This window comes from Gambusia affinis, linkage group LG17 (genome assembly GCF_019740435.1).
Source record: "Gambusia affinis linkage group LG17, SWU_Gaff_1.0, whole genome shotgun sequence".
Lineage (NCBI taxonomy): Eukaryota > Metazoa > Chordata > Actinopteri > Cyprinodontiformes > Poeciliidae > Gambusia > Gambusia affinis.
In genome coordinates, this window is record NC_057884.1 from 26093975 (window position 1) to 26109363 (window position 15389).

Genomic DNA, 15389 nt, shown 5'->3' on the forward strand with positions numbered 1-15389 from the left:
AGGAGTTTATCTGCCTTCTGAGACTCACACTAAAAACACAAACTTATCTACAGCAGCTTTATCAATCAATCAATCAAACTTTATTAGTATAGCACATTTCAGCATCAAGGCATTTCAAAGTGCTTTACATCAAATCAAACACAGAAACACAATGTAACATAGAATCAACAATCAAAACAGAACATTAAATCAGATTCCGTTAATAAATTTGTAATTGATTACTTTTCAAATAAAACTCTAAACAAGTGGGTTTTTAGTTGAGATTTAAAGGAAGTCAGTGTTTCAGCTGTTTTACAGTTTTCTGGAAGTTTGTTCCAGATTTGTGGTGCATAGATGCTGAATGCTGCTTCTCCTCGTTTGGTTCTGGTTCTGGTTCTGGAGAGCAGAACCAGAACCAGAACCTGAGAGTTCTGGAAGGTTGATACAACAGCAGCAGATCTTTAATGTATTGTGGTGCTAAACCATTCAGTGATTTATAAACTAACAACAGTATTTTAAAGTCTATTCTTTGATCGACAGGGAGCCAGTGGAGGGACTTTAAAACTGGTGTTATGTGCTCTATCTTCCTGGTTTTAGTCAGAACTCCAGCAGCAGCATTCTGGATGTTTGATTTGTTGGACAGACCTGTGAAGACGCCGTTACAATAATCAATACGACTGAAGATGAAGGCATGGATGAGTTTCTCTAGATCTGGCTGAGACATTAGTCCTTTAATCCTGGATTAAACAGAAACAAGCTCAGTTCTCCCATTAGTCGTTATCCTGAGGTAAAATGTTCACGCAAATAAAATGTTTGTTTTTTGTGGCACATTTTATTTTGAAGGGATGTGTAGACGTTACCATGGCGACCAGAGTCAGAGAGCGTTAGGGCAATGGAGAGACGAGATGAGAGGAGTAGAGCTGAGAGTTTTAGGTCTGGTTCACAGGATTTAAGGATTGTGGGCCGATTCTCCAAACCTCTGTGACCACAGAGCCATAAAAGTCCAACAGGTTCTGGTCGGTTCCTGAGTCCAGACACACAGCAGGAGCAACACACCACACAAGAACCGGTTCCACTCAGAACATCCTGGTTCCTGAAGAAAATCCAGTAAAAGCCCCAGCAGACCAAACATGAATCTAGAATAATCAAGTAGTAGTGAAAGTTAGAGGTTCATTTTAATCTATAAAAGACGAAACAAAAAGAAAAACCGTTTGATAAAAGAGGGTGTGAGCAGCTGCTCTCTATATTTGCGCATATCAGCTGTTTGGGATTCCCTCCACGCTTACGTCACTGCGTTGTCTGATTGGCTACCCGTCGCATTCAACAGGCTGCGTTCTCGCTGTGCTCAGGGTCAGGGAAGGTCAGGGAAGGTCAGGGAAAACCCCACAGCCTGCGATAGTCGGGCCAAGACGATGTTGAATGTGCCGATTTTAGATCGGAGCGGTCCCAACGTTCTACCGACTGGACCTGATCAGTCGTGACACACCGCACAGTACAGGAGGATCGGTTATGATTATCACAAGAGACAATCCACCCCCCACCCCCCCTCACTCAGCCCTAACCCTAACCCTCAGCCGCAGTAAAATTGCTAAGCCCGATTGGTCCCTGGTGGTAGAAAGGTTGGAGACCAATGTCTTAAAAGACTGAGAAAAGCTATCATCTGAAAATGTTATTATATAAGACATTGATTTATGTACAAAATAAAAAGGTTAGGCGAGCTGACGCGACCTTGGGGCCTGTGCTACTTAACTTGGAATCAGAAAGAGCTGAATTATATTTTATTTCCTGAGATCTTTTGTTAAAAAAGTGTAATCAGTAAAATTTGTAATATTGATTCTATTTATGAGATGTTGACAATTCTTGAATGCCACGATGATCCACAGCAGGACGGCCAAAGTTACCAAGAACTTCCTCCACCAGCAGCCGCTGCCACTTCCTGATTCTGTTGAAACCAATGACATGTAAACTTCCTGTTAATCTTTTGCGTTCCCTCGCAGTAACGTAGCGGCTCGTTCATTCCTCACTGAATACCGACTCTTTCTGCTGTCACATGAGGATTTTCACAGGTTTCTCCGTGTATCTTAACATCTCGCCGTGAAATACCTGAAGTTTTAGATCTTTTTTTTGGGACAGAAATTCATATCAGACCAGTATTCAAAATGCAAAAGCCAAACAGGCCAAAGGCTTTCCTCTCTTTCCATTCATTCCACATTATCAGAAACTTCCTGTAAGAAGGAAAGAAATTAAAATACTTCCAAACTATTTGGACCATTTCTGAGTTATTGTCACTGGGTAATAAAATCATCAGACTGTTGTGATTGTGTGTCTTTGTGTTGGTCTGAATGGTTTAAAGAGCCGTTTTCATCTCAACTTTATTCAGACATAAACATGCAGTGAATAAATCCATTTGAATCGTTTTCTGCAGAGTTATTAATAATGTTTTCACTGAGGATCTTTAAATGTGTATATATCTGAAATTTTAAATAAACATTTGGGACAAAATAGAGGAGCAAATATTGCTTATTGCAATTGAACGCAAAAGAACATTTTCCCCCCATGTCCACTAGGGGGCTCTGTAGCACATCTCTTACATAACGCAGAACAGCGGAACCAGAACCTGGTACCGCTGGGCTGGGTTGATCTGCAGGGTTCTGTTTCTCCACAGGGAGTTCATCCGGTGCTGGGCTGCCTGGTTCTGACTCTGGCGCTGATCCAGCCCATCCTGGCCTTGATGCGCTGCACGCCGCAGCATCCAAGGTCGGTTCCGGTTCTCACCGGTTCTGTTCTGTTTACCTGATGGAGGTCGGATTCTTGAACAGCTTCCAAAATTCTTCCAGTCGGGATTTTAAAACCAGTTCTGGTTCGGTTTCAGGAGGTTCCTGTTCAACTGGGCTCATTTTGTCATCATCTAACCAGGAATCCTGACTCCGCCCACAGTGGCGGCCATCTTTACAGGCATGATGATGGCAGGACCACAGGCTGGCTGATGACAGGTGCTAGGCTACACAAGCCCGGCTACAGGCGCACTGCTCATCCTGATGGAGCTGCAAGTCAGATGGAAGAGCGCTGCAGGTAAGAACCGGAATCGCTCAGAATCAGAACCGCAGAGCGTCTCACCAGAACGTTATTGATTGTTGAGGAAGTTTTGTATTTTCCTGAAACGATTCTGTTTGGTTCTGGTCGGATTCTGTCAGTTCTGTAGCTTTAAACTGTAACAGTTCCCTCCATGGTTCTGACCCGTTCAGAGCAGCCGTTCTTATCGAAACGTAGTCTTTCATTAGACCCTGCAAAGAGAGCAAGTGTAAATATTTCCCAGCATCCTCCTCTGACCTCTGACCTCTGTGCTGTGGTTGCAGACGGCAGCGATCCTGTGGAGTCTGACACGGTAAAGTACAGGAGCCAAAGCAGCAAGCGAAGGCGGCGTTCCTGAATGACGGCAGCTCTCCTGTTTGCAGGTGGGACGGGACGTCCTGCTGGTGGCGCTCTTCCTCACTGGGAACCTGTCCTTCCTCATCGCCCTGCTGGCCGGAATAGGACAGGCGGCGCATTCCTAGGATCTGGGTCTGCTCAGCTGTCACTCTCAGGGCTCCTTCTGTTCATCACATGTTCTGTTCTGATCCAGCTGACGATCAGTTACATGTTTGTTCTAAAGTGGAGAAACTTCAGCGCATTAAAGTTGCCGTTAGCAACCAGCTGTTTGTTTATGCAGCCAAATATCAGAAAATAAAGAAAAACAACCCAAAGTCACGTTTGGTTCACTTTCCACGTCAAACAAATCCTCCATTCTGATGTTTTTAAGACCATCGACTAGACGGGGTTCTGATCCAGGTTCTGGTTCTGATCCAGGTTCTGATCCAGGTTCCTCTAGATCAGGGGTCTCAAACTCCAGTCCTGGAGGGCCGCAGTCCTGCAGCTTTTAGATGAGCCTCTGCTGCACCTGAATAGAATAATTAAGGTTCTGGAGAACTGATCTACACCAGGTGGAGGTGATTAAGTCGATTCATTCCAGTGTTTTGTACCTGAGGCTCATCTAAAAACTGCAGGACTGCGGCCCTCCAGGACTGGAGTTTGAGACCCCTGATCTAGAACCTCTTGAGCAACGATTCATCATAAATGAAGAACATTACAGGAACTTCATCCGACTGTCAAACTGTCTACAGGGTACTACAGGGTACTACAGGGTACTACAGGGTACTACAGGGTACTACAGGGTACTACAGGTTACTACAGGGTACTACAAGGTACTACAGGGTACTACAGGTTACTACAGGGTACTACAAGGTACTACAGGGTACTACAGGTTACTACAGGGTACTACAAGGTACTACACAGTGCTCTGGTCCTGGTTCTCTCACCAGGTGGTTCCCAGGAATCTTCCGGACGGATGCCAGGAAACTCTGGAAACCCGATCACCATGACCCTCGATGTCCGCCACTGGCTCGTCACTATGGCGACCACAGAAACACATTGTCATTGGTCGTTTCCGTAGCAACCAGCCCTCCTCCCGACTCCGCCCACCTCTCCAGGTTCCACAGCTTCACCGTTCCGTCGGCGGCGCAGGACGCCAGGCTGACGTCGGACCGGTCCAGAGAGACGCCGGCCTGTGGGCGGAACGCCACGGCGCCCACGTTGGTGTTGTGTCCTTCAGCCAATCACAGCCGGGCCGGGAGGGGCATAAAGAAACCCGGTCAGCATATTTAACTGGACTCAGATATAAACAGAAGCAGGAAGTTCCGCCCACCTCTCAGGGTCCGGATCAGGGCGCAGTCCGGGACCGACCACAGCTTGCACAGGCCGCTCCTGGAGGCGTTAGCACACTAGCATTAGCCCGTTAGCAATGGCCTCAGAACAACAGTAGCGGTCAGGGGGCGGAGCTCTTACCAGGACGCCGTGGCGAGCATCTTGGAGTCCGGACTGAAGTGGCAGAAGCTGATTGGCCGATCGTCTCCAATCTGACTGCAGAAGTTGTTCAGATTCTGAAGAGGAAGAGGAAGAGGAAGAGTTCGACTGAGATCAGCTGCTGAGTCTCAGGTTTCACACTGGATTTAACTGGATTCTACTGGGACAGAAGGAACCAGTTCAGGGACCAGATTTCACTGATAGAAACTAAAAATATTTAACCAGATTTCAAATGTATTAAACTGGTTTAAACACAAATTAATTTACTTGAACTGGACTGGGTTAGAATGATTTACACTGGTTGGACTGAACTGGTTCCAGAACTGGGCTTATTCGGGTTTATAGAAAGAAGAACTGAACCAATTAATCTCCAGTTAAAACAAACTGGTTCAACTGGGTTGAACTGGTCGCTGGTCTCCTTCAGGTGTCCCTCCAGGAAAACCACGCAGAGCCCCGTCCTCGGGTCCCACACCCTGCTGAAGGCATCGAGCCCTCTGATTGGACGAGAAACAATCAGTGGGCTGATTGTTTCCATGACGACCAGAACCTGGTCGCCCTGTTTCAGACAAGTCCCACGTTTCCGCTCTGGACCCGGTCCATGACCCGTGGTACCGACTCACCCTCAGCGACTTGTGCAGCTCCTGCTGGCGGATCGTTTTCGTTGCCTCGGCAACCTCCTTCAAAGCGCGTGCAGCTTCCAGACGCCTCATCGCCCTGACAGACCAATCACAGGAAGACGTTGTGGATCTCAGCCAATAAGAGGCTGCTTAGGGTCCGGACCCAGAGCTGATTGGTGAGTCTGCTGATGACTCACCGTGGCAGAGAATATCTAGCCAACCAGAGGCGAGCTTCCTTCAGGGAGGCGGGGCCTTCATGGTACCACGTCTGCAGACACTGTGATTGGTGGAGAGAAACAAAGATTTACATTTCACACAGGAGATGCTTCACTCAAAGGAGAATTCATTTAACCGAATTTGAACCGATGGATCAGCTTGCAGTACATACTACTACTCAGTACTACTCAGTACTACTCAGTACTACTCAGTACTACTCAGTATCACTCAGTATCACTCAGTATTACTCAGTACAGAGTTAGCTAACCCTAAGCCTAGCCAGTTACATGAAACATCAAACCATATCAGGAGCTTTGTCCACGTCGAGAGTTAAAACATGAAAAACTCTGCAAAACTCTGGCAACCAAAAGTTTCTGTGACTTTTATTAAAACTCAACAGACAGAAATGTTAGAGCTGCTGAAGCCACATTGAATTAAATCTCAGTTTGTTGCTCATCTCTGCTCAGAGATTAGGGTTAGGGTTAGATTGAACTGATCCTGCAGGGCCGGTCCAAGGCTGCATGAGGCCTGGGGCAGAATCTGACTCAGGGGCCCCTTTTGCTGCTAAAACATCAGCAGCTCTAACAGCTTCTGGGTTGATTTAATCTGGGAGGAGGGAGGAGATTAACTGGCCAACCTGAAAACAATCAGTTAGAATTACAGTTTATTCATTTGTATTTGTGAACAAACAGATTAAACATCAGATTGTTGCTATGGTAACAAAACAATCTGACTATGAATATTGGTGTTTGAACTTTTACAAAGTAATCTTGTCAGCTGCTTAAAATCTTACATTTAAATGTTAAACAATTTAAATAGTTTAATTTATGAAGAAACCATTAAACCAAATTCAGCAGCTTTAATCGTCTCAATAAATAAATGTTACATTTATGTATCTGTGTGAAAATATTAACATTTATGGCCCCTGAAGCCCTGGGGGCCCGATGGAGCCACTGACTTCATGTGGATTAAATAGAAATGCAAATAATTGATATTTATATTTTAATTGTATTTTTTGATTTGTTGTTCTTCAGACTAGTTGTGGCTTTAAATATCGTTTAACTGGAGATGTTTTCCATAACATTTAATATTTTTACACTTCCTATCTACCCAACATCTTTAATACAAAAACCCGGGGGACCAGCTCGGCCCGCCGGGCTCAGCAGGTTCTCTAGGGAACCTGCAGTACCTCGTCCCGTGACCTCTTGGCTCTCTCTTCGTCCTTCCTGGATCTCTTCAGGGCGTCCGGACCGACGACAGACAGAACGCTGCGCAGCCTGGAGAGGAAAACAGTCAGTAAGGAGCCGATCGGTCGGCCCACCCAGGACAGTAAGGAGCCTCCTGATTGGCTGTCATCAGGCCCCGCCCACCTCTCTCGGCGGTCGGCCGGCCCCTCTCCGAACAGCGTGATGGGCTCTCCCAGCGCTCGCAGGCCGGCCTTCACCTCGGCGTCGTCGGTGGAGACGGTGATCTGTCGCGCTCGGCGCCGCCGCTCGAACTCAGCCAGCGCCTCTAGCTGGCGCTCGCTGACCCGCTCCTCCATCTCCATGGTCTCTCCTGTGGGGAATCATGGGAAACGGAGTCATCGGGGAGTGCTGCCATCTAGTGGCCAGGCTGGATGTCCAGCAGGGAGCAGCACCACCTGCCTATAGAACTCACCTGATGAGATGTTGATGTTTCCTGCTCTGATGCCTGCCTTCAGCGCATCACTTCCTGCGGTGGCGCTGCTGGCCGTCTCCATGGTGATGCGCTGCCGCTCCTTCTCCTCCAGGCTGCCGTAGAACACACGGCTCTTCTTCACGGCCGGAGCCGAGTCTTCCTCGTCCGACATTCTGACTCTGCAGGGAGAGAAGAAGAAGTCCTGAGATGGTGGAGGTCAGACTCTGGTCTGGGATCGTTTCGCCAAGATTGAATCCAATATGGACTTTAGCCCCGTTTTAAAGCGTTTTATTTTTTACTCTTAGTATAGCATCCATTTCTAACACCACAGAGGGCAGCTGGTGTCTCCAGCTGTCAACGGGCGAGAGGCGGGGTCACCTGGAGGTCACCAGTCTGTCACAGGGCAACACAGAGACACACAGAGACACACAACCATTCACACACACACTCACACCTAGGGAGAATTTAGAGAGACCAATTAACCTGACAGTCATGTTTTTGGACTGTGGGAGGAAGCCGGAGAACCCGGAGAGAACCCACCATGCACAGGGAGAACATGCAAACTCCATGCAGAAAGACCCCGGGCCGGGAATCGGGGCGAAAGTGCAGCCAGAGTTTAGCTTTCTTTTGAAAATATTTCATCCTTCATTTTTAATTTTTCGCAGTCTGGGAGTTTATCTACAGAGGTTAGCATGTCAGACTACAACCGGTCGGCTCTTTGAGAGGCTTGTGACAGACATTATTGAAGACATTAAGTCGGTCGGGGTCACGTCTGATCCTTCTGCTAAAGAACAGAAGGTGAACTGGGATCACACACCTACACAGAACATGAAGCTACAGGAGCCTGAATGGACACAGTGAACACCATTGTCTGTGCGACAGGAGAACTTAACACAAAGACAATCAGACTGAAATATTGATGAGCCTTGAAAACGTATCGAAGCTAATCCTGTCGCCATTGAGGTGAATAAGAAAACCAATCAGAGCTTCAAGCTACAGTTAGCCTTCTCAAAAAAGAAAAGGCAGCACTGAGGGTCTCTCCTGTGAAAACCAGGCTCCTTACAACAGACCCTGAGTGAGACCGGACCGCCCGAAGAGACGATGAGGACCTCCAGGAATCCATCATGGGTTCCTCATTAGGAACATTCCTGTTCCTGACTCGGTCCACATCCTTCACTGATTGGGGACAGAAGCTTCGGCCAACAACCAACCCAGAACCTCATCGTTCAGTTCGGGATTTGGACTGGAGGAAATCCAAAGAGGCTAAAGTTTGTAAAGAAATGCACATCAGCTTGAAGGAGGACAGGCCCCCCCCGGGCTAAACTGTGGCACCCCCTGGGCTAAACTGTGGCCCCCCGGTTCAGAAGCCAGGAGCAGAGGCAAACCGGTAACCTGTAGGAAGGTTTCGCCCTGATGGAGAATCGAAGCTGCACCCTGACCAACTCCACCACCACGTTCCTTTTCTCCCACTGCTTTGGTATATTCTAGTTATATTTGATATTTATATTTATATTTGATATTCTAGTTATGTTTGTTTATTCCATATAACTTACTGGTTATTTTCTCTTTTCTTTATTGCAAGGAGCAAAAGGCAAATTGTTTTTTCTGCAAGAAACTCATTTATCAAGTGAGGAGAATAAATTCTGGAAACTTCAATGGTTGATCACATTTATTTTAGTGATGGTTGGTGACATTCAGCTGGGTTATTATTATGTTTCATAAATTCCCAGGTTGTTTGTTGGAGCATATCAGAGAATCTAACGGCCACTGGGTAACTGGAATAGTGGAGATTGATGGAAATCAGATCATTTTGGTGTGTATATGGATATAATAATAAAGTGATGAATAGTATATTTTTTACTGACCTCGAAGTGAAGATAAAACAATGGAAAATAAAATCCTTCCCTCCTTTAAATACGTTTAAATTTAATGTTAGGACAACAAACCTGCTTCAAAGCTGAGGAGACAGAAACAATCCCAACTTATTAATCCTCTCTGTTCAAAATCAGTTTTATTGTCTGAAGCCTGACGTTTCAAACTAGATGATGTTTTTCTAGATAAATCAAACGGGGCTTTTATTGGATCCAGGACGGAGAAAAAAAGGAGTTAATGTCCTAACCCTACTGGACATTAATGACTTAATGGACAGTAATGGTGTTTTGTTAAATTATAGAAAATCTGCCGATAAATTTGATCTGAACTGTTCTGGTCATGAATATGTAAATTTATTCCATCTCACCCAAACACCTTCAGGTTTCCTGGCGTTACTTCATCCTGACCCGAACTGGAACTAGAACTTAATAATGTTCATAATGTTGTACATGAACCTCCATTAAAATCTAAACTGTTTAATGATTACAGCAGCAACAATAACAACAACAGAGAAGAAATTCTCCAAGTCCGGTTTCACTTCAGGTTAAAGAGACTCACTTCAAAATCTCACAGTTTTTATCTAGTTTCAGATTTTTTACACAACAGATTTAAATTGGATCCATCATGTTGAGCCTTTAAATCTTTTTCTGTCCCTTAAACTGTGGAGACATTAGAACTGGTTTGTTTCTGTTGTAAAAGCAGGTAGAAAGCTGGGATCAGACCCCAGGCTGATGATTCGTACTGAACAAGTTATTTTTAATATTGATCTTATTTCTGACATGTTGCCTACTCTGATTGTTGCAGGCAACATGCTTCTAGAGAGACGTACGGAGGCCGCTGACCGCTTTCACTTTACAGAAGGAAAAGGACGTTCATTATTAATATCTGGCAACTTAAGGTGTTTGTCTAACTTGATCTCTTTTGTGTAGGATGGCCTGCAACTGTTTCAGTTTTGGTTTACAATTTTTTTTTGCCTAGTTATTATTGATCAAAAGCATTTTCTTTTTTGGGTTTTGTTTAGGGAAGGAGTTTCTATTGTCTGGATGTTTTAAAACTGTCTCTGGGTCCCAAACTGTTTTATGGAGGAAGGGGAGTTTTTCTTTTCTTTGCTCTATCACCAGGGATTAGTGTGTGTGTTTTTGTTGGGAAACACTTAGGTGTATTTAATTATATTTGTGTTTTTCTTCTTATTATTCCCCCCAGCTGTCAAATTTTATTTAATTGGGTTTTAACTATTTTTTTTTCAGCTATAAGGTTCCCAGGGCCAGCATAGACTCTTAGTGTGGTCATTTTTGTATAATAAAATAAATTGTGTCTAATTTGCAAGCAGTGCCTCTGTTAATTTTTACAAACGAATCTGTGAGATGGTCTGGTAAAGAGGATCATTAAGAAAAATAAAGAAAGAAGAGGTTACCGCGGCGACCAGACGTTCACTGGTCGGAACCAGAGGCTGGATCTGCAGTTCTGACCTGTAACTCGGAACCAGTCTTCTGAAAGTAGGGTTTGGGGTCAAGGTTCGGCTTTTAGTCCTTTAAAATCTCGCGAGACATCTGATTCTTTTTACCTCTGAGCGGTTTCACTGTGCGCCAACATTCGCGACATTAAGGTACCATGTTTATGAGTCTCTTTCTGAATAAAACAACATTTCAGTCTGGAACGAGGAAAATCAGACCCAGTAGAACCAGTTACGGATTTATTATTGTGACATTATCTGCGTCTTCGAGTGTTATTTGGTACATGCTGTATATATATAAAGAAACCACCACCAGGTGCTACTAACGTGAAACTTCAATCTCCTGAGTTTACGGAAATTTAGTTTCAACGCGGTGTGCTCCGCCACAGGGCGCATGCGCACCCAGCTGGCGGTTTTCCGTTATTCTGCCGACAAAGTGCTCATTTTGGTTATTTTTTAGTCTATTTAAGAGTTGAACTCACCGCTAAAGAAGAACGAAGCTGAAGCGTCTCTGAAATCTTGACCCGGATGTAGAATCAGCTTCCGGGTCAGAACTACTTCCGGTGTGTGTATCTGCTGAAAACCGCAATTCTACCGCCGCGAAAACAGCTTGTCTGTCAGGTAGTGACCAGGTGACGGCAGCGCGCGGAGACCCTCAGTCTGCAGGTAAACTCCACGACCCTCTGAGGTCACCTGGAAACCAGTTAAACCAGCGGTAGAGTCCGCGGTGCTTTCAGCGAACTGGACTCTGTAGGTGATCGGATCTAAGGTGCCTGTAGCTTTGCCTGAATAGAACACCGCAAACAAATCAGTTGCCGGTGGTACTGATGGTTGTTGGTTCCGATTGGACTGCAGGTTGTCTGTAGAACCCGACCGGGTCTGTTTGGAGATTAAACAGCGGACGGATCCGAACGGATCTGATGTTTATAGTTTAAACCGACACAGAACCGGTTTGTGGCTCAGATTCCGGTTCCGATCTGAAAAGCTGCAGCTTCAACCGGTTGATCAATTGTGGGTTGTGTTAACATTCCGGTTCCGTCGGTCCGGATCCTCATGATCTCACTAGAACAGCAGCAGGTCTGTGACCAGAAGGGGGCGCTAGACGCTTCAGTATTTCTGTTCTCAAACGCAGCGAGGCCTGATTGTTTTGTTGTGGTGAATTTTTTTATTTTTTTATTTTTTTATTGAATATATAAGAATAACAATAACGATCTCAAACAACACGTCACTAACAGACATTACAAAAAAAACTAATATCACAACTCCTGCTGTTGACAAATTCAATTAGATACAAAGGCTAGAACAAAGTACTAAAATAATAATAATAATAAAAAATAAGATAAAATAAATTAATCAGAGGGGACTAACTGAAATTCTTCCATTAACTCAAACAATTTAATTGCATTTAAATTCTGCATCTTTCTCAGAAATCTTTAAAAAAAGAAAAATTCATTTTTGAGAGCAGAGAGGCAGCATTTTGCATAGCGACATTTATGGATATAATATTTGGTTACAATCATTAGAACATTGACTAAAATTTTTAAAAAAATTCTGTGATAGATAAACCAAATTTTATGTTTAGTAAAGAAATAAAATACACCTTTATCGTTTTAGAAGACAGAAAGTTTCAAAATTGATCCCATAAGTTTAATACTTCTTTACATTCATAAAGCAAATGTTTAGTTGTTTCCAACTGAGTTGGACAAAAACCACAATTTTCAACATTAAACTTAAATCTCTCTCTTAAGAACTCATTTGAAGGGTTTATGTTATTAATTATTTTAAAATGTAATTCCTTATTTTAAGGAGGAATTTGGAATTTCAAATAATTTGTCCTAATTTTGATTATCAGATTTCTTAAAATTTTGCAATGTTATTTATTGAATACTGATTCAAAAACCTGTTGCTGCATTTATTACCTCTAATGCCCAGATGCTCAATTTGGATCTTATGGAGTCTTGGAATAAAGAAATTAGTTAAACTGTTTTTACTGACAGAATGAGAACATCAGGGATCCTGTAGAAAACTTTCTTATAAACTGTTAGTGAACAATCAGTTCCATACTTTCTGTTAAATTCCTCCAAACTCAGAATATCTCCATTTCCATCCAGTAAATGAGTAACTGACCAGATTAGTTTATTCCACCAGTCTTTCATAATTATAGATGTTCTACATAGAATGGCTCTGTTGTTCCACAGTGGAACATTACGGGGTTGAAGTTGGTTAAACATGAACTTCCACTGTTCACTAACCTGTTGATGGGAATTAGAGAGTTATAAGGAGTTTAGATAATTCAAAATCACATTTCAGTAACAACTCAATACCTCCAACTTTTTGAATGACAGAACAACAAACCAAATGAGACCCCCGTTTTTTAAAAGGGACTGAATCCATCTAATTTTTAAAGTTCCATTCATAATTTCTGAATTGATTGCCTCTATTCCACCTTCCTCATAATGTTTTAGCAAATCACTTTTACTGATGTAATGGTGTTTTGTTTTGGTGAAAATGCAGCAGCATTAATAATTTCCTGGTTAATTAAGATGAGACCACGCCCACAGAGCACCTGCCTCAGCTGTGACCAGTTAATCTGGAACACCTTTTGATCCTGACCAATCAATGAGCAGCAACTCGTTAGGGCCATCTAGTGGATGATCTGCAGAATTTTTATTTTTATACTTGTTGTTTTGTCCTCTAATTTGCCTGTTTATTCTTGAAAATCATAAATAAAAAAAAAAAATAAAAAAAAATAAAAATAAACTGTTCTGTTCAGGAGCTGACTGGAGTGAAGATGCTGCGGAGGAAACCGACCCGATTGGAGCTGAAGATCGATGACACCGAGGAATTCGAGAGCATTAAAAAGGAGCTGGAGGTTCAGTCAACCCCTTATCTGTTCCGACCCGTCTGGTTCCGACCCGGTCAGCATGTCTGTTCTCTCTTCAGGCCAGGAAACGACAGAGAGAGGAAGCGGGGCCAGGAGCTGGAGTGGGCGGGCCTTCGGTCATTGGTGTTGATATGATAGGGGGCGGAGCCTCTGCATCCTCCACAGCTGCTTCGAGGGCGGAGCTTATCAACGAGCGAATCGGCTACAAGCCCCACCCCAAGCCGGCGACGCTGCCGACCTTATTTGGAAGTTTACAGTTTTAATAAAGTTTGGACAGATTGAAGAGGCTGTTGGTGTATTTGTTAACAGATAAATGAAGTCAGCAGCTTTTAGTTCACTGAAAGACACTACAGTAAGATAGACCAATCAGAGACGGCGCTGTAGACACCTGCATCCAGGAAGTGCGATAACTCGGCCTGCCCCTGCAGTCCACCTGGCTGCAGCAAACAGGAAGGGGCGGGACGGCCTGCTGTCAGTCTCAGACCTTATATGGGAATGGGACCATTGCACTCCGAAAGTGAAGGGGGCGCTATTTCCTATATTATCTGTGGTCTCCCGTTTTTATTTTCTTTTGAAATCTGTGTTATATATTCACCTTTATGAAGGATTTTCACTCTCAGCATGTATTTGAACTTCTCTCTTATTTTCTTCAGCTCACAGTTTTTAACAAATTCTGTACATTTCTGTGAACTTCTAAATCTGCTCCTTAGTTGCATCTTTTTGGGCCTGATACTGCCTCTAGTGGCCTGGGGGTGGTAGCACAACTAATATAATTACATTACTAAATCAGAATACCACAAAGTCCCTATTTATTATTAATTCTGGCATTACATACAATACATGCTGAGAGTGAAAATCCTTCCTAAAGATATATCACAGATTTCAAAAGAAAATAAAATTCCTCCTACTATAATTCAGCTAATTAAAGATGCTACACTTTTTTTCTGCTCCTGGGGGTCTTTTTGTGGGCTCTAGTGTCCCTTATTCCAAAGGAGGCTGACAGGAAAGGGGGAAGGAGAGGGGAGAAGACAAGCGGCAAACGTCTGCCGAGTCCGGGAATCGAACCCGCGACCACAACGTCGAGGACTGAAGGCCTCCAAATGTGGGTTGTGCTATCCCCTACGCCAGTGGTCCCCAACCACCGGGCCAATTGGTACCGGGCTGCGCAAGAAATCATTAAATATGTCCGTTCTCTGTGTTGAGTCTGGAGGAGCTTTTATTTTGAAAATCCTAAATCGGATGCTGTCTGTAACATCTATGTCTTGCGCGCCAACATGCAGCAGAATGAGTAAGATACAACTGCATCGGTTCCGATCCCCCTGTAGAAAATTTACGAAGAGTTGACCGGTCCGCTGTACTATAACGGTTGGGGGCTACTGCCCTACGCCACCACAGCACGCCCAAAGATACTACACTTTAATCTGTATTTTTGACAGATCATAAAAACCCCCCGCTATCTTGGAAATACAGCAGTGTTCACTGAGCAAATAAAAAACAAATCAACTTTCAAGTGTAAAGTATCAAAATCATTTTTGTTTCTCTGAACATGTGATTACATCAAATTTTACTCTGAACCCAACTAGTCACAGGAAAATATCTGAACAGCCAAATATCTCCAGGTTAAGGTTAGGGTACCCGGGGCCAGGGCCTTCTTGGGGGCGTGGCCTACCGGGTTCTGCTCTGGGTTCTGCAGCCGGTTCTGGGTTTACTGGACCAGAAGAGTTTCTTTCCTGCTCTCAAACTAGCAGATGTTTCATTGTTGTCTTCAGGGTTAGTATTGTTTACTATTATTTTATTATTTCTCTACACC

General features: G+C 44.0%; 3 protein-coding genes across 5 annotated transcripts in view; 2 read left to right on the plus strand and 1 right to left on the minus strand.

The window, feature by feature from the left end:
• Window positions 1-3722, plus strand: part of LOC122819418 (putative ferric-chelate reductase 1) — a 60503-nt gene extending 56781 nt beyond the window's left edge. For both annotated transcript variants that reach the window (XM_044096142.1, XM_044096143.1), the window contains 4 exons: window positions 2645-2736; window positions 2852-3051; window positions 3336-3364; window positions 3435-3722. In XM_044096142.1, coding sequence (XP_043952077.1) covers window positions 2645-2736; window positions 2852-2891 — 132 coding nt within the window. In that variant the 3' untranslated portion in view covers window positions 2892-3051; window positions 3336-3364; window positions 3435-3722. The remainder of the gene's footprint in view (window positions 1-2644; window positions 2737-2851; window positions 3052-3335; window positions 3365-3434) is intronic.
• Window positions 3723-4292: 570 nt separating this feature from the next.
• Window positions 4293-11316, minus strand: prpf4 (PRP4 pre-mRNA processing factor 4 homolog (yeast)). Of its 2 annotated transcripts, none has more exons than XM_044096755.1 (10): window positions 11178-11316; window positions 7371-7549; window positions 7082-7268; window positions 6901-6988; window positions 5693-5772; window positions 5499-5592; window positions 4861-4955; window positions 4721-4779; window positions 4498-4621; window positions 4293-4424 (listed from the first exon to the last, which is right to left on the minus strand). In XM_044096755.1, exons 2-10 carry the CDS (start codon window positions 7540-7542, stop codon window positions 4331-4333), a joined length of 993 nt encoding a protein of 330 aa, XP_043952690.1. In that variant the 5' UTR covers window positions 7543-7549; window positions 11178-11316; the 3' UTR covers window positions 4293-4330. The 2 variants fall into 2 exon arrangements, with proteins under 2 accessions (XP_043952690.1, XP_043952691.1); XM_044096756.1 differs by lacking the exon at window positions 11178-11316 and adding an exon at window positions 10657-10747.
• cdc26 (cell division cycle 26 homolog) lies at window positions 11226-13862 on the plus strand. The gene is made up of 3 exons (XM_044096758.1): window positions 11226-11361; window positions 13469-13567; window positions 13639-13862. Exons 2-3 carry the CDS (start codon window positions 13487-13489, stop codon window positions 13840-13842), a joined length of 285 nt encoding a protein of 94 aa, XP_043952693.1. The 5' UTR covers window positions 11226-11361; window positions 13469-13486; the 3' UTR covers window positions 13843-13862.
• The last annotated feature ends 1527 nt before the right edge of the window (window positions 13863-15389 follow it).